General features: G+C 43.2%; 1 protein-coding gene and 1 long non-coding RNA gene across 5 annotated transcripts in view; one reads left to right on the forward strand and one right to left on the reverse strand.

The window, feature by feature from the left end:
• LOC142054315 (uncharacterized) overlaps positions 1 to 10,929 on the reverse strand; it is a 54,303-nt gene extending 43,374 nt beyond the window's left edge. For all 3 annotated transcript variants that reach the window (XR_012659484.1, XR_012659485.1, XR_012659483.1), the window contains exon 1: positions 10,057 to 10,929. This is a non-coding gene — a long non-coding RNA (uncharacterized LOC142054315). The remainder of the gene's footprint in view (positions 1 to 10,056) is intronic.
• A 145-nt stretch (positions 10,930 to 11,074) lies between these two features.
• LDAH (lipid droplet associated hydrolase) overlaps positions 11,075 to 14,384 on the forward strand; it is a 127,846-nt gene continuing 124,536 nt past the window's right edge. For both annotated transcript variants that reach the window (XM_075086717.1, XM_075086718.1), the window contains exon 1: positions 11,075 to 11,513. In XM_075086717.1, the coding sequence (XP_074942818.1) occupies positions 11,090 to 11,513 (424 nt within the window). In that variant the 5' untranslated portion in view covers positions 11,075 to 11,089. The remainder of the gene's footprint in view (positions 11,514 to 14,384) is intronic.

Genomic DNA, 14,384 nt, shown 5'->3' on the forward strand with positions numbered 1-14,384 from the left:
CTTGTAAATGGAATTGTTTTCTTAATTAAACATGCAGTCTTTCTTATTTCTGTCCCATGTCTTACATAATTTTACTAGAGACCTTTTTATACTCTTCCCAAAAATCCCAACCCAATGCATATGCAATCACATTCTGCATGTACAGGTGTCAGTGGACAGGAGGAGGTATGCATATATCTTCTGCCCTCTTTCAGCCATAGTAACTTGGTGAACTTATTGGCCAATTTGGAAATGCTGTTAATTCTAGAGGCTTTTTAAATACAGTTGATAACGTGGTGCTTCTCACTGGAATTCACTCGATGATGGCTGTCTGCCAGGATAGGATTCGATTGCATAAGCATATGTGAAAGGGCTAGACGAGATGTCCCAGTGTATGTCGCTACTGTTCTGAGATGTTTGGACACCAGCTGCCAGACTAGAAAGTGCCTGATGGGTCCTGTCTCATCTGTGTCAGACCTCTGCAGATGTCGTAGATGCACAAGAACACCTCATATAGCACTAGGTGCCTAGGTTTAGGCAGTCGAGTCCAGTTTCCAATGACGTTGTGAATAGAATGAACAGCATAACTGCCACAACAGCAAAAAAGCTGATGGATTAATAGAATCATAGAATTATTAAGGTTGGAAAAGACCTCTAGGATCATCAAGTCTAACCGCCAACGCAACACCCCCAGGCTTCCTAAACCATGCCCTGAAGTGCCATGTCTACATGTTTTTTGAACACCTCCAGGGATGGTGACTCCACCACCTCTCTGGGCAGCCTGTTCCGATGCCTGACCACTCTTTCAGCACAGAAATTTTCCTTAACATCCAGTCTAAACCTTCCCTGACGCAGCTTGAGGCCATTTCCTCTCATTATATCACTAGTTACTTGGAAGAAGAGACCAACACCCACCTCACTACAACCTCCTTTCAGGTAGTTGTAGAGAGCGATAAGGTCTCCCCTCAGCCTCCTCTTCTCCAAACTAAACAGCCCCAGCTCCCTCAGCTGCTCCTCACCGTTCCCCAGTTTCGTTGCCCTTCTCTGGACACGCTCCAGCAACTCAATGTCCCTCTTGTCCTGAGGGGCCCAAAACTGAACACAGTACAGCCTCACCAGTGCCGAGTACACGGGCACGATCACCTCCCTGCCCCTGCTGGCCACACTATTCCTGACACAAGCCAGGATGCCATTGGCCTCCTTGGCCACCTGGGCACACTGCTGGCTCACATTCAGCCGGCTGTCGACCAGCATAGCTGCAGTAACGGCCTAACCCACCTCTGTGCTGCTTCAAAAATCATCACCTTGAAAAGCAACAATTCAAAATGCACACACTGCCTCCCCCAAAAAAATCCCACCGGTTCCCCAAGACTATAGTGGAAAATAACCATAGAACATTAAAGAGTATTGCTGAAATGGAAATGCCTCTTTTTATTACCTCAGTATATCTTGCAATGTAACAGGAGTTTGTTTGCAGTCAGGTGCCAGCAATCCACAAAGTAACATTTGTATATTTGTTATAATTTTTGTATTTTTAAATAAGCAGCTGTCCCAGAGTAACAAAGAAAGACCATAACCCCTGGTGCCTTCCCTTTCGTCTCCCCAGATAATGTAGTAAATGCACCTGCCTGGGACCTGAATGATAGAACCAGTACAAACTGGAGAGATGCCCCTGTATAAGCCAGAGGGAAAGCCTGCCACCTTTTAGAAGCTTGTCAAGGAAAAAGTGGAGCAATGTTACAGAAAGAAAGATGGATACTCTCTGAAAAGCCTGGGGCAGGCAGCATTCTAGAGGGGGGCATCCAGGAAAAGCTTCTCCTCTATTGTTAAATGACAGAAAATATAAATGCGAATGAACTTCCCTTCTTCTGTACAGGGGAAAAAGATGCCCTGTGAAGTCAGAAACACTACGTACAGGGAAATGGCAGAAGAATTTATCTGAGAATAATGGATGACTCATTCTAGGCAATTCTGTGCAAACTGTAAGAAAATCTGATACAGTGTGTATTGGGAAACTGTGCCAGAAACCATGGCAAAATATCAAAAACCAAGAGCCAGAACTAGCGAGTGGACAAGCTTCTTTCTGATGAACAGGCTGGGACATTAAGGAGGACAACTTTGTGATCTCTGCAAAAGAGAGGCTCGAATGCAAGGAGTTTGGTTTAGAAAGAATAGGGACGGATCAGGGATTGCAGACAGGGATCAGAGGGGAAATCAGCACAGGAGACTTCATAGCAGGCATCTGCCATAGGCTCCCTTATCAAGAGGACTTTAGCCACAGTTTTGACACTGTGTCCCATAACATCCTCATGGACTCCAGGCTAGATAAATAGGCAGTGGACTGAAAGCTGGCTGAACTGCTGTGTTCCAGGGCTTTGATCAGTGACACGAAGTTCAGTTCAGTTGAAGGCCAGACACTAATAGTGCATCCAGGGGTCAATACTGGGACCAACATAGTTTAACCTCTGCATTCACGACCTGGACGACAGGGCAGACTGCACCCTTAGCAAGACTGGGAGGAGTGAAAGTAGAAGTGCTGCTATTCAGAGGAACCTTGATGGGCCACAAAGATGGACATAGAGGAACCTCATGCAGTTCCACAAGGCAAGTGTGAAGTCCTGCACGAGGAAAAGGAATAACCCCCCACACCCGTGCAGGCTGGGACCAGCTAGCTGGAAAGCAGCTTTGCAAAGAAGGACCCGGGTGTCCTGGTGGTCTAGAAGTTGAACGTAAGCCCGCAACATGCCCTTGTAGCAAGGAAGGCCAACAGTGTTAAGAAAAGCATCGCCAGCACGTTGAGAGAGGTGATCCTTCTCTTCTACTCAGCAGCAGTGAGGCCACATCCGGAGCGCTGCATCCAGTGATGGGCTCCCCCGTGCAAGAGAGAAATGGACTTACTTGGGCAAGTCCAGCAAAGGCCCACAAAGATGACTGAGGGATAGAAGCATCTGACCTACAAGAAAAGGCTGAGAAAGCTGGGACTCTTCGGCCTGGAGAAAAGAAATCTCAGGGGGATCTTATCAACCGGTGTAACTGTCTGATGTGGGGGAGTAAAGAAGATGGAGCCAGGTTCTTCCCAGTGGTGCCCAGTGACCTGACGAGGAAATAGGCACAAACAGAAATACAGAAAATGTAATTTAAAAAACCCAAACTAACTTTTTTACAGTGAGGCTGGTCAAACACTGGAAGAGGCTGCCCAGAAAAGCTGTGGAGTCTCCATTCTTGGAGAGATTCAAAACCCAGCTGGTCACAAAGCCCTGAGCAGCCTGCTGCAGATGACCCTGCTTTGAGCAGGGGCTTGGTCCATACAATCTTCAGAGGTCCCTTCCACCATCATCCACCCTGTGAGTCTGTGAATTTGTAAGTGTAGCTTAAAAGTGCAGATGAGAAAGGTGAAAAATACAAATTTTGGTTTGTCTGTCCCATGCTTTACTTTAAGAGTAAAATTATATCTACCTACCTACGCTTGTCCATGTACGCTATTCACCATTTGTGCAAGGCTCAGGAGCAGACAGGGTGACCTGTCTTTCTTTTGCCATCTAAACTTTGTGTTTGTTTTGGAACTACATCTCTTTCCAAAATGACACAAGGAAAGAGAAAATCAAAGTAACTTACTCCACCCGATAAAGTCCTGCACCAGTATAATGGTGGCACGGAAAGGAGAAAGAGGATTTGAAAATGTTAAAACTTTCTTTCATGTAACACTGACGTACATTAAGTGAAAACTGCAAGGCATCACTAAATTAAAAGGCAGTGGTCACAGCATTAGATTGTATTTCACCAACAGAATACAGTTTTAGAATATGAAGAATATTGCATTATTATCAAAGATACAGATGCAACATATATAGCTTTTTAGGAAATTTAACGTAGTTAAACTTGTGCAAAAGCTGTTGTAAAAGAGAACAATTTAATATATTTAAAATGGCTGAAGCAGAAAGAATTTTAATTTACTATCTGCTGAGGGACTAAAACCAAAACATTACCACAGCAGGTCTTTGCTGCATATTGTCCTCAAGGGACAAGTAGTTGCTCGCATCAATAACAAGAATGAAAAAGCGTAGAAAGGTGTTTGGAAAGTTCACCACTTTCTAGTGGTTTAGATTTCACTGTCTCTATTTAACTCTGCATAAGGGTCTATGACTGCTTAGTGGGAGACCACGCACAGGTAATCATAAATAACAGTTCAGAATAAAATTCACTATTCTGCAAAGGCTAGGCAGAAAAGTGATTCATGGGGCTTAGGCAATGGTTAGGGCTACAGCTGACTTTTTGCAACAGGCTAAATTCTATACCTGAGCTGAAACCTGCACCCTCTGAAACACCAGAAAATCTCTGATGAAGACTCTTGGCCAAACCCTAGTGTGGTTTATGACTTATAGTTCCCATGGTCATTTTTAGATAGCAACGGGGGAAGGCAAGGGAAAAAAAAAAATTATTTGACTATTTCTCAAATGTACTTACAAATGGAATTTACTTTCATGAAATTCAATGTTTTATTTCATATTACAGTTTGCAGCTATTAAATATGAGGCAGTTGCTCTGTGAGTTGTTCCAGTACACACAGCTGCATTAACAGCTAACGACAAATACATTTTACACTAGTGGGTACTTGCAAGAACCAAATGTCTCTTCAGGAAGTTTTACCAGCAACTTTTTTTCATTTATTTATGCAGTTCCAAATAATTATGTATGTTACTTTCCACATATATGCTCTTGTTTTCTGTCTCTGCTGCTTGAAAACTAATTTCCACTCATCTGTGGGGCAAGATTAACAAAGACACTACCATCTGTTCCTCGACTGGATTTGCTATCATATAACTGTTGACATGTAAAGGGTATTTTATATTTTGATTGGACATTAATTGTGCTTTCTTTGGATTAAGTATTTTAAACTAAACTATGAAAATAGCCTTAAATATATAGGTCATAGCAATTATTGTGTTATTTACATTACTAAACAAGTACGCAGCAGATGGCCTCCAGGGCCCTGGCCAGAAGAACCTATCTCCTGCAGATTTATTTGGTGCTTGGAGATACTACCAACTAACTTCTCAAACCCGTTGGAATGCCATTGTGCCTCTCGTTTGTTGCCAGCAAAAATATTCTAGACTTGTTTGTTTCAACACCAACATTTCTCAAGTCCTTCCTGGTACCTGGCTATATAAAATGTTCATACTCGGGCCTTGTCAGAGGCCATGTCCCTGCAGTTACATGAAATAGCACCAGGGATCCTTAAGAGACAAGGGGCCACAGTCTGGCCACATGTACACTTCTTAGTACTTGGCCCAAGTCTCCTTTTGGACCCAGCTGGTACCACTGTGGCCATTAGGCTGAACTGTTATATTGTGTAGGGTTTCTTTATTTGTAAGTGCCTGAAAAATATGAAGACTGTATTGCAGACCTCCACTGGGAATTCTCCATTTCATATAACCTAGGTTGCATGCAGCATGAGAGTATGTGCTCATTGAAAGTACGAAGCCTGCTAGGACAGCTTTGGAAGACTATGCGAGGTGAGGAACCCCACATTTGGCTCAGTCTTGTCCATCCTGCCTACTGAGCATGGCTTCTGGTGCAAGCCTGTACTCTGAACTGTGCCCAGGATTGCTCACAAGAGTGTTCACGGGCCCAAAACAGGTTAACACTTAACCAGTCTGGACAATCAGTAGCCCAGCACTGAAGGACACTCACGGGTCCTACTTTATGTAGCAGTAAAAACATAACCAGGGAAGTCATGCAAAATACTCAGAAGATCTGACCTTATAAAGCACTAACCCAAGCTTTTACAACATAAATTCTTTTTTTTTTTTCTTAACCTATGCCTCAGTTAAACTGGCCCTTGTATGTACTTACTCTGTTCCACCCTGATCTAACAAAATTTTTATGCATGCGAGCTGCTTTAAGCTCAGTGTTTGCAAGGGGGCTGTTTGTATAAGCAAAGTCTATGTATGCTCAGAAGCTCTGGGACCATTGCTTTATGTGAGACCATTCACATGCTCATGTGTTTGCTGTACTCTGACTTTATATACTTTAAAAAATAATCATGAGAGCAATAATACATATACGATATAAAAAATATACAACCTCCAATTAACTTCCATTTCCAAAATGCTTGCAGTTAGCTTTTTTTAGTCTTATAATACAGGAATACATACTAAAATATTATTGCTGCCATTTATGACATGAACATGCTCAAATTCATACCAGAAGGTTCGCATGTGCCCACACATAAGGGTACAATGAGCCAATCAACACTATGTCAAATCCATTTTTTCCCATAGAGATGTGGAACTGGAATAATAACCTTTTCCAACTTAATGTTTCCCTTTCTTACATTAACTACCTGTAAAGCCAGCTTGGTCCTTGGAAGAACTTTATTCATTTGCAAACTCTGTTTCAGTTGTTTTGGGAACTGACGATGCAACTACTTTTGAAATATCTCACTGTCTCTAGGACATCACTTCTAACTCATAATTTTAAAACATATCCATTTCCAACGACTCTGTAATAATAATTTTTTTAAAAGTAATCTGAAAACCACAAAGAATTTATTTTACATACTTCTGAAAAAATCCCTTCAGACAAAATGAGTATGCACACAATAGCTGAGCTGTTCAGTGTGAAAACTACTTCCATGAGCAATCTAAATATTTATATAAACCATGTATATTTTTAAATTCTTAATTTTAAGATCTTGGTTATATAAGGTTTAAGATACTTAATTCTGAGGGAGTGAATTGGTCTACTGAAAATCTATTCGGGATCCAAATGTTGCAATCTATTTTTTGCCTTCCCAGTGCAGTCAAATGTCTCCATTTAGCCAGTGCAGTGTGTGTTCACAGAATAGGAAACATAATTTTTTTAAAAAAAAAGAAAACGGGATTGTATATAAATAAAAAATTGTCACAGAATCTGGACAGAAAGATGCAGAGAAACACTTTTTTTTTTCTCCCATTGATTAAACAGGTAATTTAAAATATTAGCAACACTTGCAGCGTTGCAGACATGGACTTCTTAAAATACAATTATATCAGTGTCCTGTGACAGATCCTATTTATCATTATTGTAACTCTACCTTTAGTAAAGTGTCTCCAAAAATACTATGCTTTAGCAACATGAAGACTAATATTTTAACTGTAAAAGAACCACTGAATTCTGTTATCTTGACTGTAGGCTACCCTTATGGCATCACCTTTCCATCTATCACCTTTAGTTTATTACATTTATTTCTGTGAGTCCATCAAAGAGGAGCCACACAGACCGGAAATGCCTTTCCATTGTGTTCAAAGCACCAGAGAACAGAAGAAACAAAGAGCTGGGGAGTAAAGGCATTTATATAATTTGATGAATATTAAAGATGACTGGGTTTCATATTTACAGATAATCTACTGAAAATAATAAATCATTAGATGTGTCTAATTGACCCATATGTATGTATTCATATATACTGTCCTACTTTACTACTAAACTTATAAATTTTACAACCAGAATTTTGGAATAATTTGTGATCTCCTGAAAACACGTTCTCCAGATGGAATGATAATGAATCTTTGAAGAAATCTTTGAACACTGCAGAGATTCAAAATCTTTTATTCTTACATCATACATAGAAAATAAACTTAAGAAATAAATTCAGAAACTGGAGAACTGATGATTTTAAGGGGTTAAGGAGATTTACCCCTTATGTGAGGATATAAGTGATGAAAACATGCATCTAAAAATCAATTATGTCACAGTTGAGTACAGAGTGGCTACACAAGGGATGAGCTGTGATGATGGGCTATTAAACAAAACATGTTGCCCTCAAAACACCCGCTCCACCTGCTTTATTGATTTACATTCTGCCACTATATTATTGATTATTTAGCACAGACACTGGTTTGATTAACCTCTATTTTTATTATTTGTTTACTACATAAAACACCCAGATCAACTACAGGCCTGAATCCATAAAATTAGATGCTAATTCACAAAGGATACCTACCAAAAAGGCACATTACAAATATCAAGACAGAAAACAAATCAACAAATAACTAGCTTATACTGCATTATTACTACTACTACTAAAACTTTGGTGCATATGAGCAATATCTTGAGTAATGCAAATGCACCACAGAGCCCTGTTTGAACAGAACATATGTGAGATGTTTTAAGCCACCCCTCTGCAGTTCATGCCAAGTGCAGTCCCTTCCCCAAGGGAAACCACTATGGAAATTCATGCTAATCAGCTATTTTATGGTCTCACTCAAGAGATTAAAAGTCACTGAGAACCTGCCCTCTAAAAAGCATATACCCACCACACATAAAACTATGGCCTATACTTCTCCTGTGAGGACAACTACCAATTTTCTCAACTATTAAAATAAATTTAAGAAAATAAGCCCAGCCATGTTACAACACAGCCACTGATAAACAGAATACTGGTGTGTTCATAATAGGGTGACCATTCAAACCCCCTCCTCCTGCTTTCTGTCATCTGCCCTCATCACAACTAGCAATCAGATCACAAACTGCTGAGCAAAAGCCTAATGTTGATCCTTTCACAGGGAAGGAGGCAATGCCAGCGTGGAATTTGCATCTAACCATTACAATTTAGGCTGTTTTTTTAACATTTTTAAGTGGGGAATCTAAATGTCAAAACACTGAAATGATTTCTTCAAAAGCAGAAATTCATGTGTGAAATCCAGGACAGAGCTGAGGAATTCTGATTCCTTTGAACATCCCTTCAGAACGGACCAGGGCAAATTGCCTCTCTCTTCTACAACGTGAAAGAAAGTATTTTTTGTGATTTCACTGCAGTAACTGACCAACTCCGGTTCATATCAAATGTAATACATGGAGTCACCATTTCAATATTCCCCCATAAGCTTACCTACTGTTAACAATCAAGTTTTATAAACAGTTTAATAAAATGGTGTACTCTGATCGACAGTACCTCAAGCACCTAGGCAGCCCTTTGATATTTTAAATGCAGAGTAGGTAAACTGAGTTCTGGAATAAGAAACAACCTGCAGGTCTTGACGTGAATTTCAGAATAAAGCAATGTTACTTGCAAATAGGAACTGAAAACTGTATCAGATCAGGCCAACGGTCCATTCTGACTTTGACAGCAGTAGGTGCCAAGGACAGGGCAAGCACATTGGGCTACTTCCCTGGTACAACCTCCCAAAGACTGATGGCTCTTGGGGCTTCCTGAGCCTTTAAGCAGCATCTTCATGTTTAATAGCCCCTGATGGGTTTCCCTTCCATAAGTCTGCCTCATCTTTTTGCAACCCCTGGTAAACTTTTAGGAAACTGTGACATCTCCAGTGAAGTTTAAGACTACATTAAAATGCTTTTTGTGTTGAAACTGCTACCTGTTAGCTTAATTTGCTTTCTACAGGTTTTGCATTAGAAAAGACATTGAGGAATCATGGCCCATTCAACTCAGTTTTGCATACCATTGTATAGGCTTTTGTCATTATTTCCCCAACCTCCTTCTCCCATCAGCTTGTCTTCTGACTTCCATTTCATTTAGTGTTCTTTATATGGAAGAATTTCAGACTCATGAGAAACATTGTTGCATTTTTCTATATTACAGCTTTACTGTACCCCTTCTGAGAGGTGGAAACTGCTAGAGCTGCAGACCCCACCCAAGCAGTGACAGTCACACAGAGAGAGAATTATGGTGTCCATTTCCAAACTGTTACCAAATCTTACTTGATTTTGACCACTGCCGAGCACAAAGCACCGAGATTCCATAGAACATCTGTTGTGACTCCAAGGTCTCGCTCATGAACAGCAGTCATTTGTTAATAGCCTTTTATTCCATCTAAATGCTCAGTTCTATCTCACATGTCAACACGTGGCTATCATTTCACTGCTCTCAGTTGGAATTCAAAGCTTGCTCTGCAACCTGACAATTACTTTTACTAACCTGAATAACTCAGTATGAACAACAGATTTTACTCCTCCGCTCTCCACCCCTTTTTTCAGACTATTTATGACTATGTTGAACAGTACTGACCTCCACACAAACTCCTGCACAACCCTACCGGTCATGCCAATCCAATGAAAAACATGGTAATTGATTCCTACCTTTTCTTTCCTATCTTTGCACTGGGTATCCATCCACCTGAAGGCTGTAACCTTTGTCTCATGGCACTGAGCCTTCTAAGAACTTCTTAAGAAAGCTCTTGCCCAAACACCATTTGGAAATCCAAGTTCATCGACCCAGCTTGCCTTGCCCAGGTGTGGTAATCTGGCTCCTCCAAAGCCTCCCGCAGATTTCTGAGGCACAATGTCCCTCCATAAAAAATTATGCTGATGGTTCTCCGGTGCATCGTATTTATTCCTGTTCCACTCGCTCTTGTCTTTGTTATTCTTCCCACGGATTTGATCGATGTGCGCATCGACCTTAGGGGCTCCTCTTGGAGCTGTTCAGGCTTCGGCTACAGGCGGCACTCTCCGGTCCTCCACGCCGTCTGTAGCACGCGGTTACACGGCATGCTAAGCAGTCCAACTATTTTGTGCCCCAATCCCTCTGTAACTCCTCGATAAGCACCATCTGATCTTGCCAATTTCCTATTGTTCAATTTATTTTCTTTTTACCTCTACCACGACTTCAACTGGAAACAGCTCCTCCAACTCTCTTTTCCAAAAAGCAGCAATTCAGCATGAAAACCTCCCTACGGTCCTGTGAGAAACACGGGGTTTAGTTTTTTCATTAACAGCCTTATCTTCCCTGAGCTCCTTTCACACCTTATTTAGCAGACATACAGACTCCATGGCAGGATCCCGGTGGGTTGAGAACTGATCTACTGCTACTTTTCATGTCTTTTGCAGATTGATCCTCAAATATTTTTTTTTTTTTTTTTTTTTTTTTTTGCGGGGGAAAACTGCTTTACCGTGTTGTTACATGCCAGGTGCCCAGGTCCATTTTCCTGATTTAGAGGCAACTTAAAACATGTTGAAGGATGAGTCTGTGGTGCTGCTACCCGTTTTCCTGTCATCTTTTTTAAGCACCCCAGATTAGTTTGCTTTTCAAAACTACCTTTTTGGTTGTTTTTTTTTTTTTCTCCCCCCTTTTCCAGAATTCCCACAGAAACTGTGGGGTTTGGGCACGGCGTGAATGACAGAGACTGAAGCGAACCCCCACGACGGGTGCCTCGGGGGACCTTCGCTCCTGCTCCCGCCTCTCCCTGGCGGGCGGCGGACGCCGGTCCCCCCCGGGCTGGGGCGGCCCTTCCCGCCGGAGCGGGAGCCGGCGGCCGGTGCAGGGGAGGCGCGGCCGCCTCAGGAGAGCCGCCCCCCCGCCCCACGGACGGCTCGCAGGGCCGCCGCCTCCCTGGCAGAGCGGGGCGGTGGCGGCGGGAGGCGGAGCGGGGCTGCCCTCAGCCCGCCCCGCGCGGCCCGGGCGGAAGGAACGGCCCAGCCACCGCCGCCGCCCCCTCCCGCCGCCGCCCTCCGCGGCGTCGCCGGCTGCTTCCGCCCGGTCTCGGCAGACCTCGCTGCCGCCGCTATGCTGGGTGCCGGGGAGCCCGCGAAGGGGGAAGGTACGTGTCTCAGCGGCGCGGCGGACTCTCGGCTCGGCGCCGTCCGTGGGGCGGGGGCAGCCTGCAAGGGGCTGCGCCCCCGCCGAGGGCGGGCGGTGGGCCGGGGTGGCGGGGCCGGCCGGGCACCTCGCCGGCTGCCGGGCGGGCCGTCCCTTCCCCTTCCCCTTCCCCTGCAGCGAGCGGCCGTGCCCCCGCGGCCTCGCCCAGCCAGTGCAGACACCTCCCGCCGCTGCGTGCTGCGGCAGCCGGGGAGCCGGCGGCGGGCTGACAGGGCGCCTCGCTGGGCGGGAAGGGTCCCCCAGCCCTCAGGGAACGGCCGTGCGGAGGTCAGGCTGAGGGAGCCCCGTTCCGCTAAATAACGTTGGTGATCTCTGGCCGTAAGGCAGAGGATGGAGTAACACAGCCCGCGCAGTAAGCGGTGCTTCGTATGTGCTCCCTCGACTTGTTTTTTTCTTGGACTGGGAGGAGACCCCAAGAAACAAGTCCTAAGCAGTGTCTCCCTTCCCAGAAAATAACTGCGGTGATGCTACTTGCAGTGTTTTTTCTATGTGTCAGTTCTTGGTCCTGTGAAACATCTCTTGCAGCTGACTGGTGCTTGTTATCAGTGCAGCAAGTTATAAAACAGGCAGGAAGAAAAAAGTCCGTGGCCTGAAGGGCCTATAAATGAGGAAAATAATGTTATGAATGCTTAGAAGTTAAAAGCGAGATGAGGTTTGTAAGCGGAAAGAAGGGACTTTTGTCAGAGGGACTGATCTGGTTTGGAAAAGCAGAGTCTCACAGGCGTACACACCCTCCTTCGGGAACCCTCTGCCTGTAAGGTTTGTTCGTAGTGCTGGTTCCGGAGCATCTTCGTTGTGAGTAAATGCAGGTGGCTGCTACAAAAGAGAAAAAATGCCTGTGCCAGACAGGAGGTGAGTGGCAGGTTCAGGAAGCAGTGTCAACAGTGGTATGGTAAAAGAAATTCTGATAATGATGGCGCGCTGTTGAGGCATGACAGTTCTGGAGGGCTTCTTACTGGTAACTTGTTTTAATTGTGTTTGTAAGAATGATGAAACAGCTTCTTTTCTTGCAACTTAAGTATAATATTAAAGCCATCAAAAGACTTGAATGGCTTGAGTGATGTAGACCCTTATTTTTTAAGGTGCAGTAAACTCCTGGCTCTCTGGGACTTTATGGTATCCAATTAGGTCTGGGAGTCCACCTGCAAGGACCTGTTGCAGAATCTGGATATGAATTTGTGTTTTGTGTGTCTCGGAGACTAGAAGCCTTCAATTATTAATTAGCATTATTGCAGTTCCCTATTTTCCTGCGACACTTGCTTATGATGCCAGTGAGGGAAGTGGTCACACATTTACAGAACTGGGTAAGTGACAGCACTAACGCTTAATATTTTCCATCATGGTTTTACAACAAGGATTGTATAAAAGCAATTGAAGTCAGTGATCTTTCAAGAATCTTTGACAGTACCCTATGCAGGTGCTTGTGAAAGAGGCGAGCATATATGATTCTTCTTTACCTAGTCCCACTCCGTAAGTATCATACTCAGCCTGCAACAAAAGTGCAGGCCAGGAACTTTCTGGAACAGATGTGCTGAAGACTTAAAGTTCCAAAGTGGATTTCCTCTCCATCAGCTCATCCTTGCCTTGCACCCGTGTGGAGTTCTAGTGTTTGCAACATCCAGCCTCAAGCAGTTCTGTGGCGCAAATACACACTGACTCAGGAGGCGCCTCTGTTGGTTTTGAACACGCTTTCTGCTACTTCTACTTGGTATTTCCTACTTTTTTAATCAGAAGAGACGCTGATGGGTTATTACCTATTTATCTGCTTCATGTGACTCACAAAGGCAATTACAATGAATTGTGTATGGGTAATGGTAAAACAAAACGTCCAACATGACTGTCAAACCAAAGAACTTACCAGTAAATTTGATGATATTTACTCTAAAGCTCCCTAATACTGCTGTTCTTACTGGGGGTTTTATTATTATTATTGATAGCTTTGATTTCTTTCAAATTACTTTTTTTTTTTCTGTTATTATGATTGATTATAATGAGGGCACCTTGTCTGGAAGAAGGAGCAGTCCCCTTTTTGAATAATGTCTAGGTTATATTTACCAAGTAATAGGAGCAGAATTTCAGTGTTTAAGCTTTAGTGGTGGTGTGCATGCATTTGTACAGACAAGGTGCATGCAGGATATGAAGGGCAGGTAGTTTTTGCTTAGTTAAATGGGGAACACTCTTAATAGGGGTATAACTGTTTTTTCTGCCCTTGACAAACCACTGTGTAATACTGAGAATTTTCACTGAAGTGCTTGGCTAAATTTCATTTCAGTTTACACTTTGATAATATTTAGATGTCCACTAAGGTTTGTAAACAAGTTACACTTGGGAAGGGAAGTCATTCTGATAAAAGAATATTCATCATAGGAAACAAGTGTGTAATATGAAAAGTCTGAACTTAACAGAGTCTTCAGCTTGAAACAAATCTGGACTTTCACACCAAAATACTAGCCTGAGTACGTAGTCAACTAGTAAAATGAAAGAGAACTATTTATTTACCTAGCTAGGATTGCACAACCACCTAACGCAGCTGTGCATTGCGTGGTAAATGCCTTGTTATCATATGTTAGGTAATCCTGATGTGCCAGAACAATGTCTAACAAGAGGTGCTACAATTCCAGTTATGGCAGGATTTCTTTCATCAGTATCCTCTCTTCCTCCTGCTGCTGCCAGCAACCATGCTGTTCTTTTGGTTCTCTCCTGTCTCATCTCCTGTTTCTGTTCAGATCCTGTTCTTGCTTTCCTTTGTTCTGAAAGGTTCTTTCCTCAAATTTCTATTTAACAAACCCCTATCTTTACTGATACAAACTTT

Source organism: Phalacrocorax aristotelis, chromosome 3, assembly GCF_949628215.1.
Source record: "Phalacrocorax aristotelis chromosome 3, bGulAri2.1, whole genome shotgun sequence".
Taxonomy (NCBI): Eukaryota; Metazoa; Chordata; class Aves; order Suliformes; family Phalacrocoracidae; genus Phalacrocorax; species Phalacrocorax aristotelis.